Source organism: Typopeltis vanoorti, chromosome 17, assembly GCF_054136105.1.
Source record: "Typopeltis vanoorti isolate ZY-2024b chromosome 17, IOZ_Tvanoo_1.0, whole genome shotgun sequence".
In the NCBI taxonomy this organism is placed as follows: domain Eukaryota; kingdom Metazoa; phylum Arthropoda; class Arachnida; order Uropygi; family Thelyphonidae; genus Typopeltis; species Typopeltis vanoorti.
The window spans coordinates 42,676,769-42,699,117 of record NC_143565.1 but is presented as its reverse complement, the minus strand read 5'-3'; the positions used below and the strand labels follow the sequence as shown (position 1 = coordinate 42,699,117).

The following is a 22,349-nucleotide window of genomic DNA, read 5'->3' as shown; positions in this document are numbered from 1 at the left end:
TATTAATTGGTACAAATGATTTGAGAGAGAACAAAGAGCATGTCAAAATGAATGTCAGGAGACTACTTGGAAAGATAAAGGAGAATAGTGTGACAGATAAGAATTTGTTGTTTTAAGGATACTTGCGATCCTTAAAATTGCGATCCTTGCGATACGTCCAAGACGCGCCTCTTACATAGATCCCGTTACAGGTTCGAACGTTTGTTCAAGGAAAGCGTGGAGGCCTTGCTCCATCATCCCAACCTGAATCGTAATGACTGCATATCTATATCAAAAATCTGGGAAAGCCTAATCAAGATTACTCATTAATTTTTTTTTTTTTTTTTTTTTTAATAGCAAATTCAATCATGTTTCTACTTCAAAATATTTCGTTTCATACTTAGTGATATAACATCACGCGGCATGTTCTAATTTCAACGATCTATTGTTAGTATTCTAGCTTGTATATTTTTTAAACTGTTCTTGTAATACCACCGACGATGGTCTGCTATTTCCAGACCGAAATATTTGGTTAAATAAATATCTTTCTTGTGATTACGTGATTATATCATTCAGTCTTATGTCGCAAGTATCCTTAAAACAACAAATTCTTATCCTTCACGGGGAAAATGCTACCAAAATAACTGGTAAATTAGGAAAACTTTCAGTTATACAAGGTAGGTTACGAGCAAAGATTAATTTCTTAAAAAAGTGCCGCGACAACAAGATTATTCCCAATTTCGCTAAGATTAAAGAAACAAAATCTCCTGGAGCTCATAATATTTACCGGAACACAAGTTTATCTCTAATCCGTAATCAACTTAAAGCTGCTAAACGTGATCTTGCTATTCACAGTCATCAGACTTCTGATTTATGCACCTATATATCCACAAATTTGGATCCACATCTTTCTCACATAGTTCTAAATGTAGCTAAACGTTCTACTCAACGTGCTTATAATAAACTAAGTCAACATCTTAACCATAAATATGAGGCTCTTTCGTCTAAACAATCCAAGCCATTCATAACTCCAGATAATTGGATTGTAAATATATCCGGACGTCCTTTGACTAAAAGCGAAACCCTCATCCTTTCAAAAGGACATGATTTTTCTATTGTTCCAAATAAAATACCATATCTAGATTTCCTAGTTAACATTGAAAGGAATCTTAATCATCTAACCAGCGATAAAGCTAATGCTCTTCGCCTAGAAGTCGCTTCTTCTCTACTTAAGGCTAAACTTCCTCCTTCTAACATATCTCCTTCTGAAATGAAATCTTTACAGTCCTTGAGAAAAAATAATCACCTCATTATCACTAAAGCTGACAAGGGAAAAGCAACAGTAGTTATGGACTCAGTAAATTACAGAAGAAAACTTTCTCTTTTGCTTCGAGATCGCTCCACATATCAAGAAATTGATTATAATCCAACCAACAGACAACTAAAGAAATTAAATTCTCTCCTTGATGAAGTCATCAGTTTAGATAAAGACACAATTGAAAGACTTAAAACTCATTTTGCAAGACCTCCTAGATTTTATGGCCTTCCAAAAATCCATAAGATTGACTATCCTCTTCGTCCAATAGTAGATTGCATTGATTCTCCTACTTACCGTATAGCCAAATATCTAGCTAAATTACTGAAATCTTACATTGGCAACTCGAGTTCTTTTTTAAAAAACTCCTCAGATTTCTTAGAAAAATTAAAAGATGTCTCATTACAACCTACAGATCTTATGGTTAGTTTTGATATAGAATCTTTATACACCAATGTACCTCTTAAGGAAACTTTAAAACTACTTGCTGACATCTTTCCTCAAGATATTATAAAACTATTCGATTTCGTTATACATTCTGGTTATTTCATATGTCAAAACAAATTTTATAGCCAAGTAGAAGGAACAGCCATGGGAAGTCCTCTTTCTCCAGCTTTAGCCAACTTTTATTTAGAACATTTAGAAAAAGTCCTCTTCACATCTAGTTTCCCTCTACCATCTTTTTGGGTAAGATATATAGATGACATATTTGCTATTTGGCCTCACAGTAAAAACACTTTATCTTCCTTTTTAAACAGTATTAATTCCTTACATCATCGCATAAAGTTTACTATGGAATTAGAAGAAAACAACCAGTTATCTTTTTTAGACGTTCTCCTCATCCGATCATCTTCAAATATTCTTACAACTACAGTATACAGGAAACCAACATTCACAGGTCGTTATATTCTGAAAGAATCAGCCCATCATCCATGTCATAAAACAGGAATTATAAAATGTCTCATCAAAAGAGCCAAAACTAATTGTTCTACTTTTGATTATCTACAGAAAGAACTTTCTACTATCCAGCAACACATGAAACTCAATGGCTTTTCTGAAAAAAGTATTCAACGTCTTCTTACATCTTATAATCCCCCACAAAACAACAAAGATTCAATACGTCGAGTACCTATTCCTTATATCTCCGGTATTTCAGAACCTATCGCAAGAATTTTGAAGAAATATGATTTAACAGCTACGTATTCTCCTATTAACAAATTGTCTTCTCATTTTCCTTCTCCTAAAGACAAACGCTCAACTTTATCTCTTCCTGGAGTTTATCAAATTCCTTGCAACTGTGATCTCTCTTACTTTGGACAGACTGGACGTTCTCTTGAAAAAAGAATCCAAGAACATCAATCATCCATTCTTCACAATAAACCTGAAAAGTCTGGTTTGGCTCAACACGGGATTGAAACTGACCACAGCATCCTTTGGTCCAAGACGCGCCTCTTACATAGATCCCGTTACAGGTTCGAACGTTTGTTCAAGGAAAGCGTGGAGGCCTTGCTCCATCATCCCAACCTGAATCGTAATGACTGCATATCTATATCAAAAATCTGGGAAAGCCTAATCAAGATTACTCATTAATTTTTTTTTTTTTTTTTTTTTTAATAGCAAATTCAATCATGTTTCTACTTCAAAATATTTCGTTTCATACTTAGTGATATAACATCACGCGGCATGTTCTAATTTCAACGATCTATTGTTAGTATTCTAGCTTGTATATTTTTTAAACTGTTCTTGTAATACCACCGACGATGGTCTGCTATTTCCAGACCGAAATATTTGGTTAAATAAATATCTTTCTTGTGATTACGTGATTATATCATTCAATAGTGTGACAGGAAGGGTAGTCAGCGTGTTGCCTAGGTATGGTTGTGGTGAAATGAGGCGGAGAGCAAGGATTATGAATGATATTCTGGCTGAAATGTGTGAGGAGATAGGAGTACAGTTTGTTAATGTGTGGAATGAGTTTGAGGGACAAAGTGAGCTGTATGGGAGCGATGGACTGCATTTGAGTGGTTATGGTGTGAGTCACTTGGAGAGACTGCTGCTGGAAAGTGGAGAAGTGAATAGAGAGAATGAATCAGATCGAGAGGGGAGTGATGTGGAAGAGCAGGAGAGTAAGACAGGAGAGATTGAAGAAGTGGAAATGAATGGGGAAGTGAGTGGTATGAGTATAGAAAATGAGAGAATGGGTGTGCAAGAGGAGCAGGGAAATGGGGAGGCTCAGGGTGGACAGGGATACACAGCGTGAGAAAGGTGGATGCTCCAAGAGGAGGTGAGAGCATGTGTAGGCAGGAAAGTAATGGGATGATCAGGGATCAAAACGAAACACATGGAATTGCAAAGGGTTCTAAAATGAAGAAGCAGAAAGGGAAATGGCCCCAGTCCAGCATGGAGAGATCACATCGAGTGAGTGGTATCAGTGGAACTAGCTGTAGATCCAGAAATGAGTTGTTGTGTTTGTATACCAATGCTAGAAGTATAAGAAACAAGGCGGATGAAATGGTTGCACTAATTGCGTCTGTGCACCCAGAGATTGTCGGAATAAGTGAGACATGGTTAGATGAGGATGACATCCTGACAGGAATAGAGATGGAAAGGTATGATGTGTTTCGTGAGGATAAAAGGGGTAAAAAGGGAGTGGGAGTGCTATTGATGATAGAGAAAGAGTTATGTCCATACAAGGTAGAGATGCAAGAGGGAAATGGGGCCAGTGGTTTTGAGGCAGTATGGTGTGAGATAGAGGTGAATAGAATCAAATACTTGGTGGGATGTTGTTATAGACCTGGTAATGTGGATGGTGGTGATAGTGAAATGTATAGCCAAGCAAATAAGAAAAGGGTGATCATTATGGGTGATTTTAATTATGGCAATATAGACTGGAATGAAAAGATAGCAACTGGAAGTAAAGAAAATGAGTTTGAGTTTCTGAGGGATAACTACCTCAGACAGTATGTAACAGAGGGCACAACAGGATTAAGGGTCTTGGATTTGGTCATCTCATCGGAGGATGTAATTATCAATGAGGTATCAAATCATCCACCAATTGGTGAAAGTGACCATGAGGTGATTACTTGGGTGGTTGCCAGCAGTGCAAGGACCCCTGTGAAAAAAGGGTATATGTGGAACTACAAAGGGGGTGATTATGAAGAGCTCAGGAGACAGCTTGCAGGTGTAGCATGGAATGAGGAGTTAGCTGGAAAAGAGATCAATGCAGCTTGGGGGATTTTCAAAAAATATTTAGTAGATGCAATGTCTAAATGTATACCATGGGTGAGAAGGTTAAATAAGGTATGTGTGAGATGGATGAATAAAGAGATTAAGCATGCAATACAGAGAAAAAGGGTATTGTGGAGGCAGCATAAGAGAAGTGGAAGTAACCAATTTCATGAGGTCTACAAAGACCAGGCAAGGAGGGTGACTTGGTTGGTGAGAGTAGCTAAAGAGAGGTATGAACAGCAGTTAGCTAATGAAGCTAAAAAGAATCCTAGGGAGTTCTTTCGATATGTAGCCAGCAAAAGAAAGAATGATTATGGAAGGATGACATTGATTGGAGGAAATGGTATAAAGACAGCTGTTGCAGAATGTGTGGTGGAGATACTTAATGAGCAGTTCATAAAGATCTTTCAATCTTATGAATGTGACTTCATGGAGAGATTAAGAGCAGTTGATGATGGGAAGGAGAGACTAACTGTAAGTGAGCAAGAGGTGTTTGGGGAGTTCAGTAAACTAGATGTAAATAAGGCTGTGGGACTTGATAATATATCACCGCGTATTCTGAAGGAATGTGCCAGAGAGTTGACACCTGCCTTGACATATTTTTTTAATACGAGTCTTGCACTCGGTCAAGTCCCTAAAGAGTGGAAGGAGGGCAAGATTGTGCCACTTCATAAAGGAGGTGATCGAACTCAAGCATCAAACTATAGGCCTATCTGTGTGTCAGGTGTTGTGGTTAAGTTGTTGGAGAAGCTTGTGAGAACTAGGATCCAGAGTTGGGTTCACAACAATGGTATAATCTTTGGTGGACAGCATGGATTTGCTAAAGGGAGGTCGTGTTTTAGTAATCTACTTACTTATTACAATAAAGTGACTGCTTCCTTGGACAGAGGAGAAGGATACACAGTAATATACTTGGATTTCGCAAAAGCTTTTGATAGAGTACCTCATGATAAGTTGACAGTCAAACTAGAGCAGATGGGGTTGGATATTAGATTAGTGCATTGGATTGGAGACTGGCTATCTGATAGGTATCAACAAGTTGTGTATGGGGGTGCAATATCCAGGAAAAGGAAAGTCACTAGTGGAGTGCCTCAGGGATCTGTTTTAGGGCCATTACTATTTAACTTGTATATTAATGATATTGGCGAAGATTTGGATGGAGATATTCAGTTGTTTGCAGATGATGCAAAGTTAGGACGAACCATAAAGAGTAGTGAAGATGTTGTGGCCTTGCAAGAAGACTTGAATAAATTGAGAGATTGGGCAAGCAAATGGGGATGTGAGTTCAATGTTGCAAAATGTAAGGTTTTAAAATTTGGAAAACAAAGATGGGATGCAGAATTTATGCTTGGTGAGAATATATTGTTGGAAGTGGAGGAAATAAGAGATCTGGGGGTGATAGTGGATAAGGATCTAAAATTTAGGAGACACATCGCCAAAATTGTGAAGACAACACAAAGACTTCTGGGAATGATGCGGAGGACACTGACGTGTAGAAGTAGGGAGATTCTTGTTCCATTTATAAGGCTTGGATTAGGCCACACATGGACTATTATGCTCAGATTTGGTCACCTGGTTTTCAGAAGGATTAAGAGATGTTGGAAAGGGTCCAAAGGCGACTGACTAAGGTAGTTTCTGACCTCTGGAATATCGAGGATGAGGAAAGATTAAAAAGATGTAATTTGCAGAGTCTAGTGGAGAGAAGGAAGAGGGGAGATATGATAGAGACCTACAAGTTGGTAAAGGGGTTGTTATAGGATCAATGGTGGAGAAGTTCTACAGAGAATAGTGGGAGAACCAGAGGTCATCCCTGGAAACTGTATAAAGAGGGTGTGAGTAGGGGAGTGAGAGGCAGGTTTTTTTCGTGCAGAGTTGTGAGTGATTGGAATGCCTTGCCTGAGAGTGTGGTGTCTGCAAGGAGTTTGAATGTGTTTAAGATGCGGTATGATGAGATGTGTGTGAGATAAAAGGACCTCCTAGATGAGTCTTTGACTCCATGAGGTCTTGTTTAATAATAATAAATAATAACAAAACGAATGCTCAGTTCTGCTGTTATCTTTGCTACAGTAGTTCTGCGATTTTCTCGACATCCAATGATCTCTTTCTGTAATTTTTGATTTTCGGCCACTCTGTCTCTTTGACGTGTTATCATGCCATGATCTGTGTATGCTGACATAACCTTAGAAACTGTTGATCTCGATGCACCTAATAGGTGTGGTAGTTTTTTTTTTTTTTTAAATGAATTATCACCGAGTACAATCACTAATGCATTTGCATGAGAACTACAGAGAATAAACAAAACGAGAAGAACAATCAGTGCTGCCACCACAAGTTTTTCAAATGATGGAACCCAACACAAATGAATTCTATATCTTAGTGTTTCCATTATTTGTCCAATCTGTATATATCTTCCATAAGAGTATCAAAAGAAACCATACCACTTACCAGCTGGATGAACATAAATTCGCAATACTGGTCAGCTGCTAAGCAATATACCAATGTTAGATTACATAACAGGTGTAAAAGTAGTCACCTATGTGTGCTCAAATATGGGTAAGGTAACAGAGATTACAAATTTTACTTTGGGCATTATAACCCCTATAAAATGGCAAACACAAAAGACAAGAAATCCAAATGTTCTGCAAACAATTTAAAAATCATAATAAGCAGAACAGTAGTCACTGTGAACAAGAACAAAGAGGATTATGAAAACATTTCAGCAGTTTTAGATAATATTGCAACACATGAATCACTAACAGATGACCAACAGCAAGAATTCAAAAGCAAAACAGATTACCAGAGGAAACATAAGAGTGGGCATAGCACTGATTATCAATGAAAACCAGCCTTACAATAACATCCTATTTTCATGGTTGTTCATTTGTTATTAGCTTGGTTTGTCCAATACAGGACACTTCCATGTACGGAACAGTATTTAGAATGGTTTCTTAAATGCCAAATCCTTTTGTAAACAATACACTGCACTTTGTTATTCTGAACAGTATCCACTGTCCAGAATAACGAAGTGCATCCTTTCAATGAAAAATCGCTTTTTACATTTGTACCAACAGTGATGTTACAGAACTACCACCAATGTTGCCAATGGCAAATCATTTTATTATTATCATGACAGGACCTTTGTGGTATCAAAGGACACACCATTCTGGGGTACCTCAAAGTCTATCATATTACGCATTACAATCATTCATCACTTATACACTTGTTCCTCAGGCTATGTATTTCATGCACCCATTATTTTCCTCATGCAAAAGAACTTGCAGACTGAAAAATGTCTCCAGCTTCTGCATGTTAAGTGCCTTTCAATGAATTATATGACTGAATCATATCAATCATTTTATGGTATCCTGGATGAACATGCATCGTCAACATCATCATCAAAAGAAAAGACCTAAATGATGGCAACACTGGGTGAGTAACATATCTGTCATATGATAACAGATATGGAATCTGGAATAATTTTTAAACGCATTCAGCAATATATATAAGAATATCAATTATGATAAAGGCAATTAAGACCATGAGGCCACTATATTATACCAGTTAACAGAAGCAAAGAAAACTATTCCTTATAGTCTCTACATATGTTAGAATTAATATTCACTATGGTGTGCAAAGAACTGACTGGTAGGTACTACATATGGGTTCACACATCACTCAGCAGTACATGAAAAAAAAAAAAAAAAAAAACAGAAGTGATATGAATTACATGACTGTATACAAAATGACTTGACAAAAGTGCTCTTACAATAAGCAACCAAAGCACATTAAAACAACTGACTACCTCATTCAGATTGTAATGGTCAGAAAATATCTGCAATGTAACAAAAATTAAAATGTAGGATTTACTTACATTTACTGCAAAAAGGTTCTACATGTTTCACTGTCTACCAACAGCTCCATCAGGAAGATAACCATACTAGAGAATATACAAAAAAATTTCAACACTTCTAAGTGCAAATGTTTTGAAATGTATAACTTTCAGCACCTCATAGTGCAATTGAAACAACACCATTGTCTTCATATGAGATTTTTTAAATGAAGGTGAACTAGTTGATTACATAGAGGTAGAAGAATTTATTCTTCCTTAAAGTCTGGTTTTTCATCCTGCACACAAACAAATTAGTCAGAGAACCAATGCAATTTACAGAAAAAAAAAAATACTATTAGTGGATTGTGAGTATATTATTTTGACCACTAACTTAATTTTAGAATAATATTACACTGGGTTTATTTTTATGGATCACTGAATTTAATGATAAATTATGCCAACAAGTTTCACCAACTGGGCTGTTTGGCTTATTCAAGTATATAAACGGTAAAGACAACTCAAAGTCGCTAGTACATAGCAACTTTGAGTTGTTTTATGTTATATTTTATACGTTTGTTCTATGTACTAGTGACTTTGAGTTGTCTTTAATGTTTGTATGCCCTGAAGAAGCCAAACAGCCCAGTAGGTGAAACATGTAGGCATAATTTATCATTAAATTCATTCGTCCATAAAAAAACCCAGTGTAATATTATTCTAAAACTATTAGTGGATGGTAGATTGTATGAAGTGCAGTGCCCTCCTGCAATGAGTCAGACTTCTTGGAGATATCATGTAATAATAACAACACAGATTAGTCATGCACATCATCGGACATGTCAAGGGTGAAACTTTCTTTGTTGTGCAATACTAGAGGTCTGACATATAAGAAACTTTCAAATGTCACAAAGTATGAAGTCATTGTTGATGTTTAAGGTGCCATGTGATCTTCAGATAATTTCTTAAAATGAGACTGTCTTCAAGGCAGAGGACAAATCCATTTTGTGATGGTCTGAGAGAATATGTATTATATATATATATAATTTTTTTTTTAATATAGATTTTAAAACCTCTTCTGTCTGATGAAAGCATTGCCAGGGGTATGTGGAATCTTGTATACCACAAGTTTGCCCAAAATATAATGAAATGGATTAATCCTCTGAAGTGATACAAACATGGCACCTTAAACAGTAACCTCATTCTTCATGACAATTGGAGGTTTCATATTTATGTAATAAAATTGTGGTTTATTAAAATATATATATATTTCAAAACAAATCTGTTAAAAGATGTGTTGAGAATTTTTTATATATTCTCTAGTACAGTTGTCTTCCTGATGAAGCTTCTGGTATACTGTAAAATGGAGAAGCATAGTTCATTATTATTTTTTAAAAAAATATATAATAATAATAAAACTGAGTAAATCCTGTTACTGTAGATTCTGTTATCTATTATCCTTGTAGTCTGGTTTCATTATCTGCAATGTAATAAATTTAGTTTAATCCTTTACCTAAGTGTAAGCAAACAAAGTTTGTGCCTGAAGTAGTTCAGGACTGAGGCAACTCGTAGCAAAGCTGGACCAAGCTCTCATCACTCCTTGTCTCAGTATCTCCCATAATGCAAAGCACATATCCTTGCAGAGATGTATAATGCTATGCATTAAGGGAAAGCCACTACCCAGACCGGTTTCGACCTTTAATGAGGTCTCGTCAGTGGGAGGCAGACCCAGAAGTGGTGATACTACGCAACTCGTAGCAAAGGTGGACCTTTGCTACGAGTTGCGTCAGTTCTGAATTACTTCAGGTGCAAACTTTGTTTGCCTACACTTGGGTAAAGGATTAAACTAAATTTATTATAGTCTAACCAAGCGGAAAATAAACTTCCAATATCTGCAATGTATTTATAAAATTAGCATAATAATAATATGGAATGTACAAATGCTTAATTTTTCAAAAATTTCAAAACCAGGAATTCTAAGTCCAGCAACATGCAAACTTTTATACACATACAGAGTTTTTAACCCCCCCCCCTCCCCCCTGGAAAAGTTCGTATGCACTGCCTCTCACTTCTTGACCATCAGCAAAACACAGTCTTTCAAGCACTTTTCAGCAGCTGATAGTTTAATGGAGTAAGGTCTATACTATATGGAGGATGATGTGAAACTTCATAGCATCTAGAATGTTCCCAGTTTGTCCCTCAATATAGGGATGGACACCTTCACATAATACGTGTAACAGTAATTCTTGACATTTCTCAAGTTGTTAGCTTCAACTTATGCATAGCATTTAAATATGAACGATTTTACCAATGATGCTGTTAATTCTGTTAGGTAATATATTTCAGTGATAATCACATTTTGTAATACTTTTCATTCAGGTTTGGTTTGATATTTACCACATTTAATATTTATAGTGAATACTACACAATGAAATTAAGATACATAAGCGAAAAAAGGAAATAACTGGTATGGTATGCCTGCAATAAATGCTAATTAGCAATATGAACTTGCATTTATGTTGCATGAGTTTGGGGATTTTGAATTTATTTAATGGATTATCTTTCTTGAAAATGGTACATTAACAGCTGATGAGATTCTCCACATAAGTGAATTCCACCTTGTGGATCATGTGGCCTGGCACCACAAACATGGTTTGGTAAATTACTGTGAATATAAATGTATATTATTTTCCCTAGTTGGAGGAAACGGTAGATATCTAATTTCTAGTGAAAACCCACTACTTTGCTTACTGGATGCCTTAAATAGCTTGTACATTTGGTTTCCAGAGAAGGAACTCTAGCTTTTGTTCTTCCCCTATGTAATTCATCTCTTACATGCAGTGTACCTGCAGAGGTATGCTAAAACACTGTAGACACCCAGAATCCCCTATGCCCAGTAGATAGTATAGGAGTAGAGAGCTCCATAAGCTAGCTACCAGAATTGTAATCTGATATTAATAAATCAGGAGACCTACTGACCCATCTAGTGCATAACCTCACTATTCTACTCGGCCAGAAATATGCCTGGAAAACATCTGAAAGTTATGGTACATAAAGGATCAACTGAGGCACATTATGACCACATGACTTGTTTCCTTTTTCATAATTATTATTAAGAGATCTCAAGGGAGTTAGGGACTCATCAAGTGAGGCCACATACTACATGCACCAGCTATCATACTTATTCTTGAATTCATTCACACTGCTTGCACTTACAACATCCAATGGCAATCCATTCCAATCATGCACAACCCTATGATCGAAAAATCTAGCCCCCCCCCCCCCCTTCTTAGCAGCATTCATTCTCAGCTTCCAAGGATGCCCTCTAGTCCTTTCTACATAAATTGAAAAATTCCATCAATTGAAATCTGTATGACAGTTTCAGAAGTCTGAAAGTCTCCATCATATCACTCCTCTTTCTATTTTCATAAATCAGTATTCTACAATCCTGATATCATTTTTAACACTACTTTGTACTCTCTCTCTCTCCAATATCTCAGAATCACAATGGAAACCAGGAGACCAGACCTACACACAATAGCCCAAGTAAGGTCTTATCAAGGCCTTGTAAAGAGGCAAAATGACATCTTTATCTTTACATGTGAATCGCTTGTTTCAGCATTGTAATTTATCTTTTGAGTTGCATTTGCAATTTTTGCTATATGGCTCATGGGTTTAACTTCCTATCTATACACAATAAAGCCTCCGTAGATCAGTTGATATAGATAAAATCCTTTGGTCGGAAAGACCTGGGTGCAGCTGCAAAGTCCAAGAATACTTGGAAAATTCGTGAGCGACTAAGTGTCTGTTAAGACCACTGACAGGATCTATTAACACTCTAAGATCACTAGCCTCATCAGTTTCTTCTAGCATAGTCCCACCAATATAATATGACATGGGATATATCACACAGAAGTGAATAACTTTACATTTACTGACATACATTTTCCCAAGCCCACAATTCCAGCCTATTCAAATCATTCTGCAAGTACTGCATTCCTAATTATCCTACTTATCTTTGCATCATCATCAGCAAATAGCTGTATGTCACTTGTCAAAATCCATCTCAATATCATTAATGTAGACATAGAATAACAGTGAACCAAGCACTGATCCTTATGGTACACCACTGTTTACCTTAAACCTTGCAGACTCACATCCCCTGTATACCACTTTTTGATATCTGTCAGTCAGCCATCCACTTATCTATGCTAATATTCTATAACCTAAACCCATATTCTCCAATCGATGCAAGTCTTCCATGCTGTATTCTGTCAAAAGCCTTGGCAAAATCCAGAAGTATCATGGTGTATCCATTCCCCTTGTTCAATGGTAACATTGTTATAGAATGTGAGCAAGTTGCTAAAAGATGACCTTCCCTTAAAGTAAACCCATGTTGCTCATTGCAAAGTAGAGATTCACTGTCAACCGATTTCTGAATGCAAGCCCTAACCAATTTTTTCAAAATCTTTATAACCACTCCTGAGGAACTAACTGGTCGCTAGTTGGATACATCGGTCTTTGCACCACCCTTGTGCAATGGAATTACCATACATTCTTTCCATTCCTGTGGAATCTTCCCTGTTTTGAGACTCATTAAACAGCCTAGTAAAAGGAATAGCCAGTTCAGTTGAACACTCTTTTAGCACACATGATGATATTCCATCAATCCCTATTGCTGAATTCTTATTCAGTTTGTGCAACAGCTCTAATACCTCATCCTCATACACCTGAGTTTTTACATCCAGTGAAGAGGTAGCAGTGAGCTCAATGTTGCATACGCCAGGTTGATAGCTTTTAACAAAATGGGCACTCATTAGTTGAACAACCTCTTCTGCATCTGTTACCTTCATGGCATCTGCCTTTAGAAAAGTTATTCGTTCTTTCTTTTACTTGCAGCATATCAATAGACTTGTTGTGGGTTGTCTTTAGCATGCAGAGCCAGTTTCTTTTCATACTCAGACTTTGCTTTTCATACAACAGTTGTGACTATTCTAGCTTGCTGCTTATAATTTTCATAACGGATATGCAAGGACATTTAGCATGCAGAGTCGGTTTCTTTTCATACTCAGACTTTGCTTTCTGTACAACAGTTGCGACTATTCTAGCCTGCTGCTTATAATTTTCAGAACGGACATCATTCTTATGCACACTGTATTCCTTCTACATCATCCTTTTCTTACAAATCTCTTGCTTAATAAGATTACACATCCATTTGCCTCCTACCCTATTTATTCTTCGAACTCTCGGTACACATTCTGATATCGAATCATTTAAGTATCGTTTAAATGTTTTTTAAGTGTTTAATGAACGGATATATTCAAGATGACTATCTCAAACTGTAAGCCCTTACTCAAATTTTCTTCAACATTATGAGAAAAACATGGCATAAACTGCAAACATAAAAGTGATTATACCATCAATTATAGACATCCAGACCAAACTTCTTTTCTTCTTTTTTTGTAATTGAATTTCAATTTACAACTACAATAACTACTATTTCTTAACAGTATTCTACTCTGTATAATTCCTTTTCCCACGAGGATAGTACTTAGGCATACAGGCGATTCAATGTTCCTTTTAGGCCAGATAATTCCAAATCTAGAATCCTCTTTTATGAACTCCTCTGGGTTAATTTTCTTGCACCACTGTGACAATCATTAAGAATTACTAACCCCTCCACTTTTTTCTTTTTTTTTAATTATTGAAGATTGATTTTCTGATTCCAGCCATGAGGTCACCTTCTCTCACATATTCGGAATATTTTCAAAACACTAACTGGCTTCTTTTTTCTTTTTTTAAATTCTAGGACAAGATGGAAGAGAAGCCAAAATATTTTCTGAGTCCTGGTCAATCATAAAATGTCTGCTAGAATACCACAACTATCAATGCTTTTAATACTTTGATTTCTTAGTTGTTTCTCCCACTTAAACATATTGCAGATGTCCATCTAGGTAACTCAGATATTGACCCTGTACAAGTTCCTCTTACAAAATGTCCATGTCTCCTCAAACAATGATACCATGTGGGATGGCCTCCATTTCTACTCATCAGTTAAATTACTAGTTTCCCATTCCATTCAAAATCTCTGCAAAGCAGCCAAGCAGAAAACTCCAGCATATCACCAGTGGGTTGAGACTAACTACACTTTTCCCCTCAACTTATAATGAAGTTCACAACAGCTGTAAATCAAACAATTCTAATAAATATGACTATGAAGAGATCAAATGCATAAATTTGCCTCCTGAGCAAACAGCCAGTTGATCAGTTTTAACCTTCCTACTGGCCATGGTGGATGAAATAGTGAAACCAAATTGCACTTTTTACCCATGTTATTCAACTGGTGTTACAGAATTGTATCCAGATTTAGCTGGATGTCTATAGACGGCATGGCCGGTTGGGGTGTTAAATTATGCCTAAAACAATCAAGGCTACAAGAAGAATTAATATTACAGCAAACATGTTTTTATGCTGCTATTTTTTTTCCTTCACCTCTCTCTTCAAAATGAACACATCCATAATATCACCTAAAGGTAAAGATGAACTCTTGGAATCTTTCTCATCTTCCAATTCTTACATAATGACTAAGGATTTTATTACTATTTGGAATGAAAGCAAAAGCAACTAAGCCAGTATATTGACTGACTGTTAAATGTGAGGATTCTTTAGCTCATTTACTTGTTTTTTGGGGAGGATGGGGGGGGGATCTGCCTTCATACGACTAATTCTTCCTTCAATAAAACACTAGTAAAATTTCCTTGCATCTTGGACAAGATTTGGAACTCCGATCTTCCCAACCCAAAAAGCATAACAAATACTGCCTGAACTATAGAGACTGCAAACTGCTACTCTACCAAACCAATCTGTATCGCCACATATCCTCTGGATGGTACTGACAAAATCTTCCCTAAAATGCCCTGATGATAGTTGTCTTAGAGGTCCACTCCAATTGCCATCTTGCAGACAATTTATTTCTTTCTTATGCCACAGCCTTCCTAGTTGCTGTTCCAGTGAATGAGCATCCATCATTCCTGAACTTTCTTCTATGCCTACAAAAATGCAAGTACCAGCTACTGAACTTTAATATACATCAAACACACCAATTTCTTCTCTTTCATTTCATCAATCTTTATTCTGTGGAATATCTACAGCTTTCAAGAACATCAATAGGTCTTTTCTCTCAACCCTCTAGCCCACATATCACACTAATATGTTATGGCCATAAAGTGTAGAATTGTTATTAAAAGATTTCACAACATCTTATCCTTCAATCCTACTGATATGTGTTTAGCAAATTTCAGCATCTTAAACCACAAAACAAATTACAAATGGTACAAAGAAGAGATACTAAACTATCTCATATAGTTATGTTTATCAAGAAGATATTCATAAATAAAAATTATACTGCCATTGGTAGTTAGTGTTAATGATACCTTTTGGTTAAAACGATTTGGTTTTAAATATCATCACAGAATGTGAAAAACATTTATTTTAAAGTAGTGAGTTATCTGGTCCTCGTACGGAGGTCACAGGAATTTCTCTCTAGGAAACTTTCTTCCTCCTGCAAAACAGACAAACTAGTCAAAGCACTTATACCAATGTACTAGGCTATGCAGGCAGGATTAACTGCCCATCATTACCAAAAATGAGTTTATACATCAAGTTACTTGAACATAAGCTATTGGGACTAATATGTCAAGAAAGATAACTACAATAAACAAGAAGGTGGTCAGGTTAAAAGACATCTAACTAGTTCAGAAATCAAGAATTCCTCTGCCCTATCAACAATCCTGACAGACCACACCAAATTACACCTTAACACATAAAACTATAAAGTCAAATCACTAAAAATTACATATATACTTTGTGGATTGCTTTAAAAATATTCTTACAACATCAGAGAAGCTTTAACAAATTTATGTTTAGCCCTTACCAATTATCATTATTGATGTGATCACCAAATCCTGGTGTATCTGTGACTGTAAGACGTAACCTTACACCTTTCTCTTCAAGTACTGAAAATATAATTACAAAATTTATAGAAAATATTTTAAGTTAACATTAAAATTAAATTTTAAATAATTATTGAAAGAAGCTTTTATTGTCCTCAAAGTATTTTGTATATTAAAAATAACGCTTTCTTAAATGAGGAATGTTTTATTACTAACTGTTATTTCTGAAAGGCCATAAAGAGCCTTGATAACCCTGGACAACACAAAATTTGCCTCTAAAATGAAAATAGCGATTCTTTACTAATTTTGATGTGCTAAACACAAAAATAGCAATAAAAATTCAATTTGCTCGTTTAGGAGAGACTCAGTCAGCATTGCGTACATACATAGGTATCATTTGGCAATGCTGTATTTCAATCTCCTGATTGAAATAGATTGCATCAGTCAATCATACACAACACCTCCAGGAGCTATTGCATCATTGGCTCATGCAATGCAGCTGAGTCATGACATTGCTGTCATAAGATGATGGAATCATAAAGTGAAGTCTTGTAAGGAGAGCAACTGTTTGTGCAACGTCTTGGGCTACACTCCCATTTACTCCTGATCCTAAGTACCATTTAATCCTAAGTACTACACGTGACCCCTGCAGTGTAAATCCAGCAATAGTGATTCCTTGTACTTGTGTTAACAGTGCAAATAACTTTTGTTACATTGGTGGGGAAGTGATGTTTGCAAGTCAGAAAAAGGTCATCACTGCATTAGTGAAAAAGATGTATCAGCTTTATTTTGGATGTAATATCTGGGACCCCACACATATGCTGTGATATGTGTGCTACAAATCTTCTGAAATGGCTGAAAGGTGTTATTGTCGATGCCATTTGCTGTTCCTATGGTTTGGACAGAGCCAAGCAATAATGCAAACAACTGCTACTTCTGCATAGTACCACCTGTTTCGAGAGGCATCATGAGGAAAAAGAAGTGGACAATAGCATACCCAAATATACCATAACATCTTCTCCCTGACCAGTTCACATTGGCGAAGGACTTCCCTTTCCTGAAACTCCGAAAGAATTTTTGTGCTCTTGGAAATACATAAGAATTTCCATGGGTGTAAGAAAGCAAACTATCTGTGAGGTAAACAGAAAATACAGAGCACAGATCAGATGAGTTATTTATGATAGATAGTATTTTGCTAAGGATATGTATACGTAGCAAATATAACGTGTCAATTGAATATTTTACATTTCCAGGAGAAAAACAAAACATCTGAATAACAGGAAAGGGCAAGAGAGTAACAAAGGGCTCACTAATCAACTGACTGTTCTTTGTTAAACAGTCTACAAAAGCAGAGCTTTCCTCTTGGAATAATATAACTTTAATGCAAGTTCAAGGTTACCATTATTCCAAGAAAAGTTCTGAAACATGATCCACGATTTTAAAATCCATCATAATGCACATACAACTCATTATAGTAGTCAAGTAGCGACCCTGAGCCCATTTAACTTAATTCTTATAAGTTTCTACAATTCTAATTACAGAAAAAAAATTGCTATCGCTGCACTTTCACTGATTGGCTAGACCAAATTCATATGAGGCACTGAAATAGCTTGGTATGCCAGACAGCTTGCTACAGTTAATATCCTTTCAAATAACACTGTACCTAAGGGCTTTTGGGTGGGACATTTTGGTAACTGTAGCAGTGAATGAGAATTAATTGAGAAAGCTATTCACCATTTTCAAAATCAGAAAATCATTTACATAAATATAGATGCTTGGAAAGAAGTCAATGAACACCATAGTGTAAGGAACAAATAACCCCATTCACGTATGGTGACATTCATTTATGACATGTGCATTGTCTTGCTGAAAGAGACAATGGTCAGTTCCATAGAAACACCACAAAGTAGGAAGCACTGCATTGTCCAGAATGTTCAGATACTTCTTGGAGTTCAGTGTTCATGGCACCACAAACAGAGGTCCAAGGCCAAACCAGAAAAAACAGGACCATACCATCACAGTGCAACCTTCAAATTTCATAGTTGGGGTTACACGCTCTGGTAAAAGACGTTCACTGAGCATCTGCCACACCCATCCATCTGTTCAGTTGAGGGAATAGTATGCATGTGGGTCTTGCATATTGGAATCCAACCACAGAAACCCATGTTGTGATCCTTGGTTCTGAATGTTTTTGTGCAGATTCATGTTCCAGTCAATGCCTGGAACTCTTCATTCAATGTGTCGGCTGACGAATGGCAGTTTTTACATATTATCCTTCTTTTCATCATACAGTCATGCTTAGTGAGGGTGGTGGGTCACCTACTGTGGGTAGTATTTGCAGCTGAATCCCTGCACTTCTATCTTAGTATGGTATCACTGATTGTTGACCTGGATGGCCTAATTTGTCAATAGTTTGTCGAACAGATAGGCATGCAACAAGGCATCCTATCACAATACCTCTTTAAAACTCCACCAGTTCTCTTCTCACCCAGACACAGTTGCACTGACTTGGGAGCATCGTGTTTTTCAATTTATACTGGCTACATACACATGATTCATTACATGCTGGATGCACCTTGTTCATGGGGGTGACTGTTGACTTCTTTCTAATCAGTGTATATATGATAGCAGCTGAGATTAAAAATTAAATATTTATGAAGCGCTGGCTGTGCAAACTGTTTAATCACAAAGACTACCCATAACTATGCCAAAAGAAAACACTAAATTTCCCACCAGGAAAATTTGCAATGCAATACACATAATACTAATAACCGTTTCTTCAGTTTGTATGCTGGTAAAAATTAATAACAAATTAATATAGAGAGAGAAAAAAAAAAAGAAATAATAAAATAAAATAATAAAAATGGCATAAGTTATGTAGCATGCATTTACTATTCATGTCTCAGACATAGATGTATAAGAAAGAGAACACACTATTAGAGTTTAACGGGCAGTCATAACTGTCTAATACTTGGATTAGATATATTATAAAAATAAATCTTTAGTTTATGGTAATAACTTCCAATGTTTGCATATAAGCTTCGATAAGTTTTAAAAGAGGTATACCGTGAGTAGACATATCGATACAAAATAAATAATGGAAAAAACTCACGTAGAAAGATTATTTAATAGTATAATTTTCGCCTGTGTGTCACAGGCATCTTCAGTACATTAAGCTCAAAATTAAACACTAATTGACAATTCCAAAAAGCACCACCTAAGTAGCTGGTGTAAGATACTAAAAAGGTCAATAACTTTCCTAAAAAAAAATAAATAAATAAAATAATAATAATAATTAATACAATAAAAAGTTAGGAAAGATTAGCTGATTTGTAAAGTACTATCTCCCATAAAGGGGGATAGACGTAAGCCATCGGATTTTCACACGTTTCTTTATAAAGTCAGTTTCTCATGGAACGCCTTTTGTGAAGAACTCTTGTCTTTCTCCAATGAACTCTGTGTCTAGTGAAGATGGCATGTTCAGAAAGTCCAGACTTTTCAGGTTTAAAGAATTCAATATAAGATTGGTGTTCTTCTAGCCGAATAGAGGCAGATCTTCCCGTTTGTCTGAAATAAGATAATCCACAAGAGCACGGAATCTGGTAGACACCTGGATGATTAAGATGTGGAAGCTTGTCCTTAGGAGAAGTGAGAAAGGTTGAGATTTTTCTAAACGGTCGAAAGGCAACAAAAATATTCAGTGGTTTTAAAACTTTTGCTATACGTTCACTGATGCCTTCTACAATATATAACTTCTTCCTTTCTATCTAATGGTTATAAGAATTGCTTCATTAAAAGAACTGAGTAGTTTTAATACGTCTTCCTCTTCAAACACAGAGGAAATAACGCGCATTACTATCCCTTATGTACAAGGCATCAGTGAACGTATAGCAAAAGTTTTAAAACCACTGAATATTTTTGTTGCCTTTCGACCGTTTAGAAAAATCTCCACCTTTCTCACTTCTCCTAAGGACAAGCTTCCACATCTTAATCATCCAGGTGTCTACCAGATTCCGTGCTCTTGTGGATTATCTTATTTCGGACAAACGCAAGGATCTGCCTCTATTCGGCTAGAAGAACACCAATCTTATATTGAATACTTTAAACCTGAAAAGTCTGGACTTTCTGAACATGCCATCTTCACTAGACACAGAGTTCATTGGAGAAAGACAAGAGTTCTTCACAAAAGTCAGTTTCTCACGGAACGCCTTTATAAAGAAACATGTGAAACTCTACTTCATTCTCCTAACTTAAACAGATCCGACGGTTTACGTCTATCCCCTTTATGGGAGATAGGAAAGATTAGCTGATTTGTAAAGTACTAACTTTTTATTGTATTAATTATTTTTATTTTATTTTATTTATTTTTTTTAGGAAAGTTATTGACCTTTTTAGTTATCTTACACCAGCTACTTAGGTGGTGCTTTTTGGAATTGTCAGTTAGTATTTAATTTTGAGCTTAATGTAATGAAGATGCCTGTGACACACAGGCGAAAATTATACTATTAAATAATCTTTCTACGTGAGTTTTTTCGTTATTTATTTTGTATCGATATAAGCTTCGAGTCTGAATTCAGATTTCAAGAGTGAAGTATTTCTTGTGTTTGCAAAAAGAGGCAAATTTAATTGATTTGTGTATCTTACGTCAATTGCATAGAATGTGAGAACAGACATATCAGATTCTAAGTATCTTTGTGTTCTTAAATTCCGATTTCAGCAGACTGCCAGTTTGTCCCAAATAAGATATCTGACAAAGATCAAAGAATTTTATAAGATGAACAGTTTTCAAAACTGTGTCCGGATAATTCATCGCCGGAAAATTGCTTGTTGGCAATTCATCGCGGGAAAATTGTCCTCAGATATATATGGAAAAAAAAAAAAAAAAAAAAGAAATATTTTATATATTTAATATTTCGATTATATTCAGCTTTCTGAAATTTTTTATTCCTTATAAAGTTATTAATATTCTTTCTAATTATTACGGGCTCTGTACATCGAATATTAATTGTTACAAAACTGGGATAGGATGGTTAGGGAAAGAGTACCATATTTAAGAATATTTAGGGACAATAGTTATATCCAACTAATATTTATAGTTAACAGAATAATAGGAATATGGAAATAGTTAACTATTCTAACTATTAATGGTTAGAATAGTTATTAGGGAGAATAAAATATTTAAGAATAGTTAAGGGGAAAGGGCTCAATATTTAAGAAAATTTATTCTTCTAACCATTCACTATTTTTTTCTGTTCTGTGCATTTAGACACCCATCCAGGTGCGATATATTTTTGGAACCTACCTCGTAACTAAACTTTTATCAGATGACAGATATTTCTTACCAAATCTTGGGAAGACTACACAAGATAAATATCAGAAAGGGGTAAAATGTTCTAGAGGCCATTAAAAAAAAAGCTTAGAAATGAAGCAAAGAGTACTGTAAAAGGAATCAGGAATGATAAAGGTGACATGAAAACTGAAGATAGATATTCTAGATGTTATGGGTAATTACTATGAAAAACTGCTAAATTATTATTATTCAGGACCTCTATGCAGTCACAAAACTCATCATGGGAGGCCCATCCTAGAAAACACAAAGTCTATCATACCACTCCTTGAACTCATTCACTATTTGTGCTCTCACCACCCAATCACTATGCATTTCACTGTTCAACCACCCTCCACGAGAGAAAAAAAAAAACACTCCTCACCCACTTGCTCCCGACTTCCTTTGTCCAACTATAAAATACCACTCGACAGTTTACATGTATCAATCATATCACCTCTCCTATCTACCAAACTTTGCAGTCCATACCTCAGTCTATCCTCATAACTAATCTTGTACAGTCCTGATATCATTTTTATTATCTGCCTATGTACTCCTTCCAAGGTTAATTTATCCCATTCAAATCATCATCATCATCATCAAATTCCTGCCATGTACCCTCAAGGGGTGTACAGGATATGACAGTACTACATGAAAAAATTACATCATTACTAACTTCCTATCTACAATTTTCCTCCAAATCAGTCTGTTACTTGTCAAGACTCC

General features: G+C 35.9%; 1 protein-coding gene across 5 annotated transcripts in view; it reads right to left on the bottom strand.

Annotated features, from left to right (window-relative positions):
- Window positions 1-22,349, bottom strand: part of LOC150097323 (septin-9-like) — a 248,179-nt gene that overhangs the window by 46,139 nt on the left and 179,691 nt on the right. For all 5 annotated transcript variants that reach the window (XM_090407753.1, XM_090407757.1, XM_090407755.1 and 2 more), the window contains one exon: window positions 16,279-16,360. In XM_090407753.1, coding sequence (XP_090263879.1) covers window positions 16,279-16,360 — 82 coding nt within the window. The remainder of the gene's footprint in view (window positions 1-16,278; window positions 16,361-22,349) is intronic.